Source organism: Pleurodeles waltl, chromosome 6 (genome assembly GCF_031143425.1).
Source record: "Pleurodeles waltl isolate 20211129_DDA chromosome 6, aPleWal1.hap1.20221129, whole genome shotgun sequence".
Taxonomy (NCBI): domain Eukaryota; kingdom Metazoa; phylum Chordata; class Amphibia; order Caudata; family Salamandridae; genus Pleurodeles; species Pleurodeles waltl.
Genome location: NC_090445.1, coordinates 834,792,547 through 834,810,646, shown reverse-complemented (window position 1 = coordinate 834,810,646; position 18,100 = coordinate 834,792,547). Strand labels below are relative to the sequence as shown.

The following is an 18,100-nucleotide window of genomic DNA, read 5'->3' as shown; positions in this document are numbered from 1 at the left end:
GAGAGGGATGTGCTCCCTCAGACAACCATGTGTATGTTGGTATCTGGATCAGTGTGTTGAATATTACCGTTTGCTTGCCGTGCGGTGTTTCACCATCCAGTAGAGCGGCCATTGCAATTGGGCGGCAGCATAACAGAGTTTAAAACTCAGCATACTTAGGCCACCATTGCGTTGTGGTCAGTGCCATGCAGCGTCTGTCCTTTCCCCACAACAAATCAGTTAGCAAGCTCTGCAAAGATTAAAAAAATGAGCGAGGGAGAATAATTGGCAGCACTGTGAAGTAATATTATAGTCTAAGAAGAATGAGCATTTTAGCTATGGCCACTCTGCCCATGGGTGATAATGGGAGTGATCCCTGTATGGAGCGGACATCCGATCAATTTTGCCCTCCTTCAGGTCATTAATGGGGTGGAACACTTGTATTCCCAAGTATTTAAAGGTGGTGTGGCAACATGGTAGATAATAGCTCGGGAGGGCTGGCTGCATGTCTAAGGGAACAGGTGATAATGGAAATATACAGGACTTAGTCCAATTAACTCGCAACCCCGAGATTTCAGTGAAGGAATCTAATATGGACATAACCCCTGGCATGGAGATGGCATGGTCTCGTAAATATATTGAGGCATCATCATACGTATAGGGAGATGATGTGATGCATGTGAAGTTCCAGCATACCCCACTGATGTGCATTCTGATGCAATTTGGCAGCCAGGGGCTCCATAGCTATTGCGAACAACAGAGGGGAGAGTGGGCATCCCTGTCTTATGCCCCAGTGTATGGAGAGTCTGTTTGAAATAATTTGCCCTGTCTTGACTCGAGCCATCGGGTTAGAGTCGAAGGTAGTGATCCAGGATATATATCCAGGTCCGAAGCCCATTGTGCCTAATGTTGTAATAAGAAAATCCCAGTTTAGGGTATCAAATGCTTTTTCGATATCTAGGGATACAGCCACACTACGGTGGTTCGACTCCCTGGTGCTGTGGAGAAGACGAAGTAGTCTCCTGATATTCAGGAAGGTGTTCCGACCGGGGATAAATCCGGACTGGTCCTCGTGTATCAAATGAGGAATGAGGGGGAAGAGTCTGTTTGCCATTATTTTCCCTAAGAATTTGCAGTCTGTGTTTAGCAGGGAGAGCGGGCGGTAGGAGCGCATGTCTAAAGGATCGCGGCCAGCCTTCGGAAGGACTACTATAAGGGCCTCACGTAGTGATTACGGTAGTTGCCCCACTGTGTGTGCCTCATTTAACAGGGTAAGCATGGGCTGCAAAAAAGGTGGTTCGCATGTGTTAAATAGTATTCTACAGGTAAACTGTCCGTGCCCGGAGCCTTAATGCGGGCCATTCGGGTTAGAGCGATACGGATCTCCTCCATACTAATGGGACCATCTACTGCAGTGGTTTGATCCGGCTGTATGGGATGCAGAGATAGGGTATCCAGAAAGGTAGTCATTCGCCCAGGTGGGGGCGCGGGGGTGGCCGCATACAGTGATTGATAGTAGGAGTAAAAGGCAGCATTTACAGCCCCATGTGTGTTTACTATTATGCCTGAATCTAGTCTGATTGCCCCAATAGGTGAATGCTGTGGGATGTCCCGGACCAACCAAGCCAGTAAGCGGCCTGATCTGTCACCCTCTGCGTACTGTCTCGTCATGTAGTGTCTGTAGTCATATTTGCCTAGTCTGGCATCTGCTTCCTTATAGTTTGCTCGTAGTGCACGAAGATACTCTGGGTGCCTCCGCTATGGCCACCTCGCAGAACAGCACCCGTCGAACACCTAGAGAGGCAGCCATGCACCACTACTTTGTGTGCATCCCATTTGATAGCACGGTGTGATGTTGTGTTGTTGTTTTGTGCAAAATATGTGGGGATGCATGTGGTTAGCTCCTCGCGGAAAGGAGGGGGCAGACAATGCTTCTACTCGTAGGCGCCAAGTTGGTATCTTTGTGAGCGGGTGGCCCCACCCCAGGACCACCCTTAAGGGCCAGTGATCAGACATGGTTCGAGCAAGGTGTGCAGAGCTATGCACCCTTTGGATCATGGATGCTGATGCCAACATCAAGTCTATTCTGGTGTGCAGTTCGTGGACCTTGGAATAAAAGGAGTATTCTCGCTGTGCTGGGTACCTCTGTCACCATAAATCGTGTAATCCGCTCCCTGATCTCCAGGCTGCAAACTCAAGGGAGGTGTGCCTACTTGGCATGTTCAGCAACGGAGGAAGGGAACAATCTAATACAACATCGGGTGCACAATTAAAGTCGCCACCCTACAAACTGTCCCCCACTGGGTCCTGAAACAAACCAGGTGTCAATGTGTACAAAAAGCTCCCCTGGTTAGAATTGGGTTCATATATTCCTACAAGTGTCAACGGTGTACCATCAAGGTGGCCTACAGTTACAACATACCAACCATTGCAGTCTATTTGTCTGCGGTCTGCCATGAAGGACACTCCAGGTGCGACCCATATAGCCACACCTCGTGCAAAGGATGATGATGTGGTACCGAATACTTGTCCCTTCCAGCTAGAGCGCAGCTTCCTGAGGGTGGCCTCTGATAAATTTGTTCCCTGTATCATAACTATATGCACCCGATGGCGCTTCAAATATGCATGAATACGATGTCTTTTGAGTGGTGTTGCCATGCCCCGCCCATTCCATGTGATCACATGATAGCGTGTTATAAAAGATTGCTTCTGTGCGGCCATACATATGTAGGAGTCCAGACCTGCCCTAGGCTCACATCAACCCACCCTGTTTCTATGTTGTTGAGGTGTAGTTGCACCTGCTTGAGATGTTGCTTCTGCTCATGTATCTTCTGTTCCTCCCCGCTCCCATCTTGCAGGTATTGAATGGTGGCAATAACGAAACAATTAAAAAAACATACTGAAATAGGGACAAAATTAGGTCTAACAGGAGACCAAGACTGTGCTTCATGAACAACACTAAACCAAAACAACGTAACCTGAGAACAGGTATGAGGGTCAACTGGTCCATATGGAATAGATCACGGGGGTGAGTGCCTTGTGTCTCGGCTCGGCACACTGGATGTTGAACTGGATCCACCATCCACTCCAAGCTGTGAGGGGGCCAATGTTCCCTCAGAAGGTGCTTCGATGTTGACCTACTGGGGTTCCATTTGGCATAAGCTTATCTTCCCTGAGGCTGAACAGATGGTCCCAGGGAACGTTGGCCTTTTTAACAAGGGATATTGGTCTCAAATATCATCAGCTGAGCTGGGAGTGAGTGAAGGCCCATGGGTAGAATTTTTAGAGTCACTGTGATCTCCCCATTCAGGATCCGAGCCCGGGGACTCCTGTAGTGTTGCGAATGGGTTAGCCTCAAACTGCATGGCTTCAAGCAGTACACAGGATCGTTCCTTGACAGCCTGTGCTGGCATGGGTTTAGCCCTCCGTCCTGTGCAACGTTTGCATTTCTTCCTCGGGGTCGACCACTGCTCCTGTGTCTTCCTTATGTGTTGGTTGGGCCAAGCCCTTGACATGGAGCTAGGTCCAGGTGTCCTCAGGTGACATGAATATATGAATGTTTGTGCCATCCTGCACTCACAATTTTGCTGCGAACAACAGGGCATACTTGAGGTTATGTTCCCGAAGATGTTGTTTCACCAGAAAGAAGAAGTTGCGCTTCTTTTGAACCTCCGCCGTGAAGTCTGGATAGGCAGTAATGTTTGCATCTTCAAATTTCCACGACCCATGTGTACGGAAGAGTTGGAGCACTAGGTCTCTATTGCGATAATTGAGAATGGCGAGCGATCAAAGGTCTTAGATGAGCCCCTGGTGGCAGAGGTCTGCCTGGCACTCTGTGAGCCCGCTCCACTGAGAAGAATTTCGGCACCTTGTTTTGCAGGACAGTTTCACTGCTCTAGGAACAGTTCCACTTTGGTGCCTTCCACTTGTTCCAGAAACCCCATCAATCGGATATTGTTGCTTCTTGATCTCCATTCCGTGCCCTCCGCTCTGCGTTGTAATGCTGTCACCTCCGGGCTCAACTGCCTCACATGCTTCTGCAGATCCTTTATTGTTGGGCGTATTACCGCTACGTCCGCCTCTGTTTCGCCAACTCTTTCAGACAGTTTGTGGTGATCCGCACGTAGTAAGTTAACATCCTGTGTCACTGCATCAATCTTTGCTTCTAGAGAAGTTTTGGTGTCTAAGATGGCTTGTAGTACTTTTTCAAATTGTGAAGTATGGTTATGAAGGGTGGCACCCATCTGTTGCAGAGCAGAAGATGTCCCGTCCGAAACGGCAGGTGGAGTATCCGGGGCAGTCATTGCCGCCGCTGGCGTCCTGGATGTTTTCAGTTTGCCCATTTGGTCTCCTGTTATTGGGGCCCCCCCCAGCAGGTGCCTTCTAGAGGGTGACAGACTGCAAACAGTGTCTACAGGGCGTTTGCTAGAGACCAATTTCAGGGGAGCGTGGTGTGTTCAGCCTCTGTACCAACACAGGAGGGCCGGCTGTCCCGCCGCCGTGCACAGAACCCTGGGACACAAGGAGGTGGGCTGTTGGCACGTGGGTTGGCTCAGATGGTAGGTGACGATTTCACATGTCCTCCAGGCTATGCGAGTAGTCACTCTTCAGATTGTACACTACACACTACAATACCACTGGGGAGGTGGCACTACCACCAGCAGTCTATCCGTGTCCAGGGAGGGATTGTGCCAGTGTCAGGCGGCTCAGTTACATTTACCGTGTAAGTGTAGCCAGCGTTATTGGGGATGTCACTGGGCCCCCCCGGGACCTATCGGCCCCAGATCTTGCTACAGGACCTTGAACTAGTCCTAGCCCTCCATGACCCTCCACGCCCGGGGGGCCCCGCAGCTCCTCACCTCCCATCCAGGGCGCCCACGTGATTCCTCTCATGAAAAGCTGGTGTTCTGGGAGGCCTCAACACAAGGATGTCTCAAGGCCCGACACAGCAGCTGATGCTCCCCTCCTCAGCCCCAGCCGGGACGAGCCGCCGGGTCTGAGCTGGTCAGCGAAATCCGGAAGGGGACGCCGCTGGCCTATGTGCACTGCCGATATGGGTCCCTAGGGCTAGGCGTGTCAGCCGACGTGGGCATGGCACTGCCTGTGCCTTGCGCTGCCCCTTGTAGCAAACCGCCAGGTCCTGAGATGGCCAGGGAGGGCTGGGTGTGTGGCGAGCGGCTGGAGAGATCCAGTGGCTGCCTTAAAGAAGGATATTTGGTAGGCCGAGCGCAGAGCACCAAATTATGCTGCTACTCCGGTCGCCATCTTGGCCATGCCCCCAACACAAGGCCTTCCCCTTATATGCATTTCAACATTGAAAAATATTTTTTTGCAAGAATGTGCGTTGATTTTAACTTTCACGGCACATCCTGCACTCTTACGGTAGTGGTGCAGCAGTGCGCTGTACTTTAAAAGGTGGACACTCGTGTAATGCTTAAATCAGTTTTAGCAGATGTGGGTGAGGCTCCATAAGTTAGATCCACTGACAGCAAGAGTCCAAATACCAATGGTGCAAAATCAAAATCTCTGTGGTGATTAAATGGGTCAGAACCCAGCTCCTCACAGCCTCACTTCAGCGGACGCTCCTTATTTATTGAGGCCAGGACCAAAGTATGTCCTGCCACTATATTTTGGGGCCTGTGGTCTGAAATTCTTCCAAATAACATCCTTCGACAAAGTAATTTTAATATCTCTTAAAATGTTTCTCCTTAAATTGATACGTGTTGTTATTAAATTCTGGCTGGATGACATCAATTGTTAGACCACTGTGTTTTTCTGATTTTAGAAGTGTACTTACCACTACTGATCTGGGAAGGTTTGACAGCATGGTTATCCCTCTGGAACATGAAGCATATGATGCCCTCAAGAACAGAACAGGTAAGATGGACACCAAGTCAATATTTCTTTGCTTGTAATGGGAATATCTGTCCTTTCCATCAGAACAATCTAGGAAGATATTTCGAAGGTACTAGGTAATTCTGTGTGACTCGTCTAAGTACCAGCTATCGAAAGCACAGTCTATGGCTAATGAGAAAAAAAAGTAACATTTCGACTTAAATGTTACCCTGTGTGTTTTTTCGTTTTCTAGAAATATTCACGTCCGTACATTTTCTTCATTGTTTATAAGCAAAAACATAACCAAAATGTTAGTTTTCTCTTGAAAGTAGATATTAAATGGCGAATATAATTTGCAAGGAAATACAGCCGTTTCGCTGTATTGCTCAGTGTTTTTTGGAAGTCACATAATAGAGATGAATGATTCATGCCACAGAATATTAAGAACTAAGAGAAGTCACTGCTTAAGGCCACGTCTTTAAGTATCATTAATATCTGAAATCTTCCAAGCGACTTAGTTTCGCAGCTAAAGACATCAATGTGGGTTGTTCTATTCCCTTGGGAGCAAAGATCTTCAATGAAAAGAGTAGATCTGGCCGTCGGGAGTTGGCGTTCCAGCATGAAAGAAAATGTCACCTTGTGACATAGCTGTATGTTTTGAAAGTGCGTCTAACATGTCAGCAGGGAAAACGACTTCAGTGTAGTATGAACAATGATTTTTTCCGTATTAAACAATGTGCACCTCCTTGAGGAAAAAGGTGGCTATTGTCTTGTGTAGTATTATATTAGTTTAACACTCAAACTCCCACCCAAACAGGCTTCATGCACGGGTCAAAGGGGAAGAACGTCAGAAGAGGTGGGAAGGCAGAAGATGGGTGCTACGAGCAACACAGATTGCCAGCACGCACAGTAGAACTCTGTGGCAGAGAGTTGATTCGGGAACTTGGGCCCAGAACAAAAAAGGATCCATCTTCACAGTGCAAAGTTGTGGTAAGGGTGGTGTAGGAGTAGTGGCCTCTGTAACGGTTAAACAGGGTGACCACTTCGAGGCATTAAACGGGGACTTAGTTAAAATACAGCATGTACATCAAAAATAAAGTCACATGAGTAAAATTCTAACCACAAATAAATTATAATGAAATTAAAGCTGTTGGGACATCATGACTTCCTTCCAACTACAAGAAGAGAAAGCATTTATCTCAAGAGCAAAAGTGGGCAAGGTTGGGCTAAAGTTGGTCTAACTTGGGAACAAACAAGCAACCTAGGACAAGGTTGGGCTAAGGTTCGTCTAACTTGGGAACAAGTTAAGTAATTTTGCCTACGGGCATTCTGCTCCAACCATTTAAGGTCTATAACTAATTAGTTGGCAGTATTCTTGACTTTAGGAAGTTCATGAAGACGGAGGTATCCAGACATTGCTTTGTATGTTCATTTATTGTAAACTTTAATTAAAATAATGATTTTATTGAAAGGGTTGTTTTGCTGTGGTCATCGTAAATATCCTTATTTATTTTAATTGTCTGTAAAAAGGTATATCTTTATTGGTTTCCAAAAGCAGAACAATTTGGATTCAGTAGGAATTGAAAGCAAAAGGCCTTTTCAGGCTCTTGGGACCATGCATTTCTTTCCACCTATGGTTTGTTTCATAAGTAGGCTGTTCCTTTTAGGTCTGACTAATGCCAGACCTTTTCATTTTACAAAAGTTATATGTATAATATACTTCCTTATAGAGCTTACAGTCAGCTGTCTTCATCCATTGGTGTGTTATTGTGTAAGTCACATTTTTCTTCCACCCACTACACTATACAGCACGGGGCACTGGTGAGCCCACTTCAACCGTTGGCTAACGCAACTTTGAGAGACCGTATTCTGCTCTTTCACCAGGACCACATCCACACAGAAAGTGGGTCCCTTCGGTGGTAGGGACTACTATGGTAGTGCTCGATTGTTGAGACATTTTTATTTTATTTTAGTTTTTAGCTAATGTTTTTTTTCCTTTAGACTGATGAGGGCCTGGCAGTTTCCTCAAAACCCATGACTTAACTAAACAAGTATTAACTAAGCCAAAAGGCTGGTGGCCACTGCCCCACTTAGCAGTTTTGCCATTGCTTGTTTTTGTTTGTGATAGGTTTTGTAGTTGGAGGATTAGTGTGTGTGGTTTAATCTTTTTTTTTCAGTTAGAGAGCAATTGTGTAACTGTTAGGACTAGAAGTGATATGAGTAAGAAATGCTGATACTCCAGCATCTGGACTTGTAGTATATTGAAGCTAGAGTTCAGTCCCAACTACATGTCCCCACACCACCTCACCACAGCACCCTGCTCACCACCCTAGTCACAAAACGGCTTCAGTATCCCAGTCACAAACAGTCGCCACATAACTATATTGTTCTATGTATGTAGAGGTGGTGTATGAGATTTGCCTAACTTGCTTTTGTGAAATCATGCAAAATTCCTCAATATTATGCGAAATACCAAAATTTCATTTTGTGCTATAATTTAGAATAAAATGCTTACTTGTGTCCATTTTGAATGTGAGGGCGGATTGCTTTCTGAAAAATAGAGTGCAAAAACAGAAATCCCGTGAAGAGCATTCACTTGCATTGTGGTCATTCAAGCTGTTCCCGTTCTCCCACAGTGAAATGCCACATCGCTTATTAGTGTAATTTTGAGTATTTTGCGTAATACGTGTAATGTGAGATTATTCAAGATTACTCTGGAATTACAGGAATTTTGCCTGAGACTATACATTGCCTGGTATTTCAAATCTTCCTGCGCCAGAAAAAAGATTTCTTGAAACAGTGCTTTCTTTCTCCTTAGAGCTAGAGTTGGACTGTAGCAAACCAAATACATAAAATGAATGTTGAATTGGTGTGGCCATTTTTACCACTTTTGTATTGAGGGACATTGGCTGTGGTTGAGGAGTAATAGTTTCTGTGATATTGACTATTTAGTAAGATTGCTTTTACAGTCTCCTAAAGGAGGTACTGTGATGCCTCAAGAAAAAGACGTAATCACTTCCCTTTAATTTATAGGGAGCTGGCAGAACATATAAACTTTGTTTAAGTTTAGATGCAGTGGCCGGAAATGTAATGTTAATAGTGCAAAATATTGCCTTAGTCAGATGTTTATGAATTATATAGTGTGTGCATATGAAAGAGAGCATGCATTCCACAGTACATGGTATTGTGACCATGTAACACTAACCCTCTTTTAGGTCTGGCTTGACAGAGCAACCATTGCCTTACCTGATATCATCAACAGAAAAACTGTTTTTAGAATCACAACTGAGATAGGGGCTTTGGCCTTGCCCATCTATTGATTCCCTTTAGTGCTGCATTTGACTTCACAGGCGTTTGGTGGTTCCACTGATAAAGATTGCTTGTTTTGGACTTCCTACTTTATGGGACACTTTATGCTCTTTACATCAGAACTGCACTAGTTATGGGTTCAAGCCAATGGTCAAGACCATAGTCCTGATCTGTTCATTACAAAACATTATGTCCGATCTGGTGGTAGCCTGGCATAATTATTGTGAAAAGCCTATGTTCTACCCAAAAGTGCTTTAAGGGTTGTCAGAACCTCTTCAGAGGGTCATTGGCCAAGCCAGTTGAGGCCTTTTACTCCTGGGGCCTAACCTACCATAGATCCTGAGCAAGTGGGCCAAGTGCCCCCTTCAGCACTTTACTCTCGGGAATACAGTGGTCCGAGCAGTGCAAGGCTCCCTCGTGGGAGAGGTAGATGCAGGGGGTGAACACAGGCTCACAACTAAACATACATACATGCAGCAGCAGCAATAAATTAGTGTCCTGTCAAATACTAATTTTAATGGAAAAATAAGTATTTTATCCCCAACAACACAAAGGTAACTACAGAGTTCACACAAAACTGCAAAGTCACCCTGCGGTAAAGGCTCTAGTGTTTCGTAGGCAGGTCACTTTGCCTCACTCCCATTCTCCAGAGTCCACTCTGACTCTTTTAAATTCAACAGTGTTCTAGCGCCACAGCGCTTTCTAGCAAGTAAGTTCCCCCGGGTCTTGCTGTCCCAAAATCAGTCTTACCCAAGCCTTTACTGGAGTTCCTATCCATGCACCTACTGCGGATGTAGAGCGGCAGCAGCTCATTGAGGTGAGTTTGCTTTAAGAGGCCCACGTGGGCTGCACTCATTGGTCATAGAGTTCGTCACACGCCGTCATGCCACCACTGCGACCAGAGGTTTTTTCTTGCTCCTCTGCGCAGGGCAAGTCTCTAGTCCATTCCACTTTGGGTGGGGGGAGGCTTGTTTCGAAGACTTCAACCGAGTTACACATCTTGCTGGACCCAGTGACCCCCTCTGGTATACAGTCACTGTACCATCACTGTACACTGGCTCCAGCCCGATCAACAGAGCAAAGTCCTCGGCGCCAGCTCCTTCTGGAATACGAGGTCATGGATCACCTCTGCACAAGGGCACCAAATGTGATTTAGGGTCTGAGTCTTAGAAGTTTATGTTGAGGGCCTGCTTCCTTTTGAAGTGCCTACTCTTCTGCCTTCTCTTCTTTGAAAGCAGTCTGTCACAGCAGGTGCAACTCCAAATCTGATATCCCCACTACACACAGGCCATGAGATTGGCTAGAGTTCATACCTGGATGTCAGCCACAGAGACATGTGCGTCAAAAGGTAGCACAGGGCTTAAGCCCTATGCTTTATGATTCCATAAGTAGCCCCACCTCCTTTAGAGTACCCTTTGAAGTGTACTGGTAAAGCCTGCCTCTCCCCTCTCCAGTGTGTCCAATCCAGCTTGAAGGAATGCAGCAATACACAAATCTGTTTGGGGGGATTGTTCCACCCTCCTCTCAGCATTTCACAGAGTAGGCCTCAGGCTCTCAAAATGAAACCCGAAGTCTGCTGTGTATTTAAAGGCATCCAACATATGTTTTTAAAATACACTCACTGCACAGCACTGTAGCCTTCAAATATGGTACAATTCACAGACACAAATACATCCAGAACATGCATTCAACATGCTTGGACTACACAATACTACATCCCTCACGTGCTGTACCACTCACAGGCACACATATCACGTATATCCAGTACCTGCATTTTAATAGTCATGCACTGCACAGTGCTGCATTATCCTTATATTGCACCTTTACCAGACACACATACACCCCGCCCAAATACACCACTCATGTTCAGCGCAGCACTCCACATCAACCCGATGTAGACTAAGGGATGAGTTAAGCACACATCAGTGAAGCTTTGAATTAGTGAACCTGTAGGTCTCAAACCAGTGAAACAGGTTAAAGAGGATCTTTATGGTATGCTGCCACCACCACCAGTGATCTGGGTACTCTTCCAAGCCCAACAAGACCACAATCTGTGAGACAGGCCTATGCCATGGCACACATGTATGCTTACTGTTTGTTTATGACAACAAAATTAGCATTAGGGATCCAGACATCAGTGCAGTAGTGGCACTCAGAGCATGGGCACATGTCCATTACTATATAGAAAATATTTTGTTCTCACCAATGGTATATTGTTATTATACTGTTTTAAAGATACTTTGTTGTACATTGTTTCGTCAACTGTAATTTTGCAAAAATTGTATTTGAAAAAAATACATGCAGTACCTATTGTCTGATCTGTTTAGCATGAAATGTAAGCACAAAAACGTTAGGCCTTATTTAATGTAAAAAGCGTATGTCAAAGTCAGTAGGTCTCTAAGTTTTCGATATTATTACACTGTTTTAAAGCCTGTAGACAGGATTTTTTTTTACATGGAAGCCTACAGGTTGCTATAGTAGGCAAGGGCTTTGGTGTAGGTTACCCCCTCTGACAAGCACCCCTGGGGCATACGATCTGAACTGTGAGATTCCTTGTTAGGCCATTGTAAGATGGATCGTGTATTGTTTTGCCAACTATAATTTTTACATATTTATAATTTTATGACTGTCTGATGTTTGCTTTTTGGAAAAGATTATGCTTAATATATCAGGCTTGAGATGGTCATGGCGCAATTCAGTTTTAAAGACTAGGGGCCAGATTTAAGAGAAAATTATAGTGCGCTTCGCTGCGCCAATTTTGGCAGCGTCACGCACGTCATTTTAAAAATGCAGAGATGCGCCGTACTTTCTAGAATACAGCACACCCCTGAGTTTCCCCCTGCACCGGCGCTAAATATGATGCCATGTGCTAACGCAGCAACTCTTGCACCATACTGCAAGGATGGCTTAGTTGAGGGTGAGATTGTTTTTGTGTAGGAAGGAACACCTTCCGGCTCAAAAGCAATCTTAAATGGCGATGTGCTCTTTCTATGTGTACTGCAGCACACATAGAAAGAGCAAAAAACGAGGCGAAATGAAAGCATTTCTCCTCATTGCGCCTGCTAATCCACCCCAGGGGTGGCGTTATATTTTGGCGCTGCCTTAAGTTTACAAAAACTCGTAAATCTGGGGTAGCGTCAAAATGCAATGGGTATTGCTGTGGCACAACTACAGCAACACCCATTGCACGCCCCTTAGTGGAGGAGAGTGTCAAAGAGTGGAGTGCTGTGTCATATAGTGGAGTAGCGCATTGTAGAGGGAAGTTGACTGTATGACAATACAGTTTAGTACAGTGGCGTAGAGTGGATGGGCATAGAGTGGAGTAGAATGTCATGGAGTGGCACTCAGTGTAGTACATTGTTGTATAATGGAGATGTATACAGTGGAGTAGAGTGTCAGTCAGTGGAGCGTCATTGAGAGGAATATAGTACAGTGGCATAGAGTGGAAGGCATAGAGTGGAATCAAGTGTAGTAGTGTGGAGTACTCCAGAGTGGGGTAGTGTAGAGTGGAGTAAAGTGTCGTAGAGTGGAGTGACCTGTCGTAGACTATAGTGACATGGAGTGCAGTTGAGTGGACGAGGAAAGTGTAGGCCACTGGAGAGTAGAGTGGTATATAGTCTAGTTGATGTTTGTTGAGTGGTGTGCAGTTCAGTACAATGTTATAGAGTATGGTTCAGTTGATTGGCATACAGTGTTGGAATACATGGCATTGAGTAGTTTGGAGTGGTGTAGAGTGAAATAGTGGAATACAATGGAGTACTCTGTCAGAGTGGAGTAATTTGGGGTGCAGTGGCCTACAGAGAGTGACATACGGTGTTGAATAGTGGAATAGAGTATCATAGAGTGGAGTAGAGTGTTGTACAGTGGCATGCTGTATAGTACGGTGTTGTACAGTGGAGTGAAGAGGTAGAGACAGGAGTCAAGTGTTGGAGAGTGGCATACAGTGTAGTAGAGTGGAGCTGCATCTAGTACAGTAGTGTGTGAAACAGTGGAGCTGCGTAGAGTGGATTGTTGGTTTGTAGTATAGAATGACGTAAAGTCTCATACAGTGGAGTAGAGTAGAGTTGAGTGGAGTGGTGTAACATAGTGTGCCGTAAAGAACAATAGAGTGTTTTGGTATGTCGTAGAGTAGAGTGGCATGGAGTGGAGTGTACTGGCATAGCCTAGGTATTTACCTGTTATAAATTGGAGTGGTGTTTCGTACACTAAAGTAGAGTGCTGTGTCTTATGGAAAAGTGTTGTATAGTGGAATAGACTGTTGTACATTGATGAGTACGGGCATAGAGTTGGACAGTAGAGTGCATTGGTATAGAGTAGAATGTCGTACCATGGAGTGGGGTACACTTTTAAAGAGTGAAGTTATATAAAGTGGAAGAGACTGTCATACAATGGAGCTGTGTAGAGTGGAGTGGCATACACTGTAGTGGTGTAAAGTGGAGTACAATACAGTGGAATAGTGTACAATGGAATACTGTACAGTGGAGTGGCATAGAGTGGAATAGCATTGAGTGCAGTAGGGGGACAGTGGATTATCACAGAGTGGGTTGGCATGTGTTGAAGTGTCATAGCGTAGATCTGAGGAAACCCATAAATTGGAGTGGTGTGTCATACAGTAGAGTAGAGTTCTGTATCGTACAGTGCTGGGAACTGTCATAGAGTGAAGTAGAGTGTTGTACAATAGAGTGTACAGGCGTTGAGTTGAGTGCAAATTTGGACAGTGGAGTGGAGTAGAGTTTACTACAGTGGCATAGAGTATAATAGAGTTTTGTAGAGTAGAGGTATATAGATTAGAGGAGAGGACACTGGAGTGGCATAGTGTGGAGTAGCGTAAAGTGGAGTGGCATAAAGTGTAATAGCATAGAGTGGAGTAGTATTGACTGGAGTAGCATACACTGGAATAGCATACAGTGGAGTGCATAGACTGGAGTGGAGTACAGTTGAGTGCCATAGAGTTTAATAGCATATAGTGTTGTAGAATACAGTAGAGTGGCGAACAGAGAAGTGGTTTAGACTGGAGTGGTGTATTGTGGGGTGGGGTAGAGTGTAATAGGATAATTGCATTCATGGAGTGGGAGACAGTGGAGTGGGGTAGATTGGACTACCATACAGCAGAGGGACAAAGATTGAAGTTGCCTACAGTGTAATAGCATAGAATGGAGTGGCGTGCAGTGGAATAGCATAGTGTGGGGTAGCGTAGAGTGGAGTGGTTTAGACTGGATTAGTGTATAGCAGGGTGAGGTAGAGGGAAATAGTATATATGAAGTACTGTGGCATAGGGTGGAGTGGTATACACTGGAGTGGTGTAGAGTGGAGTAGTGTATAGTGGAGAGGCATAGAGTGCAAAAGCGTAGAATGGAGTGGTGTACAGTAGAGTGGTGTACACTGGAATAGCATATATTGGAGTAGAGTATAGCGGAGTGGCATACTGTGAAGTGGGGTACACTGAAGAGGCTTGGTGTCCCTGCATACAGTGTATAGCATAGAGTGGACTAACGTAGGGTGTAGTTGTGTACAGTATAATAGCATAGAGTGGAGTGGCATAGAGCAAAGTGTTGTACAGTGGAATGGTATAGAGTGTAATAGTGTATAGTGGAGTAGCTTAGAGTGGTGTGTAATGTGCTGGTATAGACTTGAGTGGCGCACAGTGGCGTGGGGGTAGAGTATGCTACCATACAGTGGAGTGGCGTACATTGGAGTGGGGTCCAATCGAATAACATACAGTGAAGTGTCGTAGAGTGGAGTGCCATACACTGGAGTGGCGTAAAGTGGAATGGGATACAGTGGAATAGTGTACAGTGGAGTGTAGGGGCATACAGTTTGGTGGAGTGGAGTGATGCACAGTAGAATGGTGCAGACTGGAATAGCATGTAGTTGAGTAATGGCCAGTGGAGTGACATAGACTGGAATGGCATACACTGGCTTTGAATACTGTGTAATAGCATAGTTGGAGTGGGGTAGGGTGGAGTCTCGTACAGTGGAGAGGGGTAGTGTGAAATAGCATAAAGTGGAGTGGCTACAGTGGCGTGGCATACGGATGTATGTGAAATTTAGCAGCACTATAGATTAGGGTGTAAAGGGTAACACAAAACAGTGAATAGTGCTGCCCTGCATTTCTCCAGATTCACCGATCAATGCAGGCCACGCTTGGTCGCCCTGTGTTCCTTTGTAAATCAGACTTATTTATTACATTGCCAATGTGACACCATGAGTGATGCAAGGATACCTCAATCCAGAAATAGAGCTAGGTCTTTTTGGGCCATGGTATACCTTGATAGCTTTGCAGTATACTGTGGTACATGGCGATGACTTGCCAGTATATAAGTGGGTAATGGCTGTTTTTTGAGAATGAAAAGGCAGCCATATTGCTTTTACTACACATTTGCTGTGTTTAGTGTTAAGGTCTTGGATATATGTAAGTAGTAAATCCTACCAATTACCACTTTGTTAAAGTGGTAATAGGTAGGGAAATGTATTTAATATTTTTTTATATATTTTAAATAAGTTTACAGCCGTGTACCTCAGTAGTTTCACAAAATTTAGTGAAATTCCGCAAAAGTACCACAGTGACATGTCACTAAGTTGAAATGCGTTATAACTTAAAACATACTTACTCTACCTAACTGCAGTACCCCAAAAGCACCATCTGTGTACCTCAATGTATAATCCTGCCAAATTTTATGTAAATCCATTCAGCTATTTTGGGACTCCGTTTTATCTTTGCACCCCCTTAATGATTCACCACGAAAATTTACATCATCTCAAAATGAAAACAATGCTATACGTCTGGAAAGTTTTGTGGTGATTCGTCAAACGGGTTGAAAGTTATTAGGGAGGCAATATCCAAGGAATTCCTATCTTTGGGAATACTAACTATTTAAGATTTAATATGACTTCTTCACTTTTATCAATTGTATTTGTTTATTGGTTTACATATTCATGTGACCATGAATGTCTCTTTACACTGAAACTTTACATATGCAGTCAAGTTTACTTTTACAGCTTCCTTGCTACTTTTAGTTGTATTGTGCTACATAGGAAGCCCAAAGTGAATGAAAACCAATCATTGTTCCCATAAAAATCTAAAAAAAATGTTTCCTAATGGCCAATTCTCATGTACTCTATATAGACTTTGTGTAGCTCACTGCTAACTCACTTTTCCATTTTTTCACAAGAGTACATAAGGAAGATGGTTTTTGTTTGGCTTGTTGGGCACAGTTTTATTTTGTGAGCCAGAGAGCATGCAAAGAAAAACATATTCTATTTGTTTTGTATATGTTAATAGGTCTCCATTTGCATGTGACCACAGATGGGTCTTTCGGTTATTCATGTAGTAAATCTGAAACTTCATATATACAGTCCTAGGTTATTCTTTGGGCTTCCTTGCTACCATTAGTAGGATTAAGCTGCATATGAAGGCCAAAGTGAATGAAAGGCAATTATTGTTATAAAAATTGAGATTATTATTTTTTTCCTATTGACCAATTATCATGTCCTTTAAGGACCCCTAGAGCACAGCTGGTTTTCTGACGCAATGGCCTGGGAGGCCAGGTGTAAAGCAGATAGGTCAGCCAAGAGCCTTGCGCAAAGGAGCCTTTGGAACCAGGTCACTTGGAGGGTTTATTGCAGGTCAGCCTGGCCACTCTGAGGGGTTGTTTTTGAGTGTCCTGAAGTCCCTCGACTGGTACATGCTTCTGGTTCTCAGGGCTTCTGAAGTGGACTTTTCTGCTGGGTGTCTGACATTGGGGGTCCATTATGCCTGGCTATTGCACAGTTCCGCCACTAGAGGTCGCAGTGCCACCAAAATTGGCACACTTGCAGGGTTTGTCCTCTGGGTCCATTTGGTGGAATTTGGTCCAGCTTCTGTGTCCGGTTCCTTGGTCAGTGGTCGATCAGTGAACTGAGCTTCATTGGTTCTTGCTTTCTGGATGCAGAGGTTAATGCCTTCACTCTGGAGGAAGGTTCTTGGCAATTTTTAGAAGGTTGGAGGTCCTCTGGAGATTCTGAGAGTCCATCTAATGTCCAGGCGACCCCTCAGCAGCAATTGCCGAATCCTGGGTGCAGCAGGCAGAGTTTGGCACCTTTTCCTTCTTGCAGCAGGATCGTCTTTGTTGCTTGTCTTCTTGTGTCCATCAAATCTGATCTGCAGGTTTAGGATGTCCACTAAATACTGCATCTGAGTGCCATGTAGGCGAGTTCCTGGTAGTGTCCAATGGGCCTTCTACCTTAGGGTAGCTACAACCACTATGTGACCACATCCCTATCCCTGATTGGCAATTGTCTTACCATACAAGATGGAGGAAACTAAATGGAGAGGTCTCCTTGCCTGCTACACGTGAGGGGCAGTGTAGGCAGAGGATGGCTACTCCTCCTAGTCTTTGCGCATTTTCCTGCCGATCCTCCAGACAAAAAGTGTGGGTTTGCGACAAAAGCAGCAATCTGCTGTGAGAAGCAGGACTGTCGGTCGAGCTTCAAGGGTAGCAAGCTCTTTGAAGCTTGCAGGCAGGGCAGTGCACATTCCTGGGGGAGGAGGTGTAACACCACTGCCCAGGAAAGGCTTTGTTTTTTGGTCCCAGAGGCAGAGAGCGAAGGCCCTCAGCCCAGGGATCCAGAATCTTGTCTGGTGGTGGCAGGCTGGTTGGGACCGACCACCAATAATTCCAGGGTTAGTTAGCATTGTAGGGGTCACTTCTAAGGTGGCCCCTGGGTAAATCTTTCAATAAATTCAATACTGGTGGCAGTTTGGAGTTGTGGTTCCGAATTGTTCTGAGTTGTTCTGAGTGGCCTTCATGTAGCTGGAAACTTGTACTGACCAGTGTACAGCACATGCATGCATTTAAAATGGCTGTGCTGTATACTTACTATGTCCCAGGTTTGGCAAGGACACAGTAGGGGCATATTGCTCATGCACCTATGGCCACATATGCATCATAGTGCACCCTGCCTCAGGTTGTAAAGCCTGCCAGAGGGGTGGCTTACC

At 45.1% G+C, this 18,100-nt stretch overlaps 1 protein-coding gene across 3 annotated transcripts in view; it reads left to right on the top strand.

Annotated features, from left to right (window-relative positions):
- PDZD7 (PDZ domain containing 7) overlaps nucleotides 1-18,100 on the top strand; it is a 608,602-nt gene that overhangs the window by 453,308 nt on the left and 137,194 nt on the right. For all 3 annotated transcript variants that reach the window (XM_069239535.1, XM_069239534.1, XM_069239537.1), the window contains one exon: nucleotides 5,765-5,856. In XM_069239535.1, coding sequence (XP_069095636.1) covers nucleotides 5,765-5,856 — 92 coding nt within the window. The remainder of the gene's footprint in view (nucleotides 1-5,764; nucleotides 5,857-18,100) is intronic.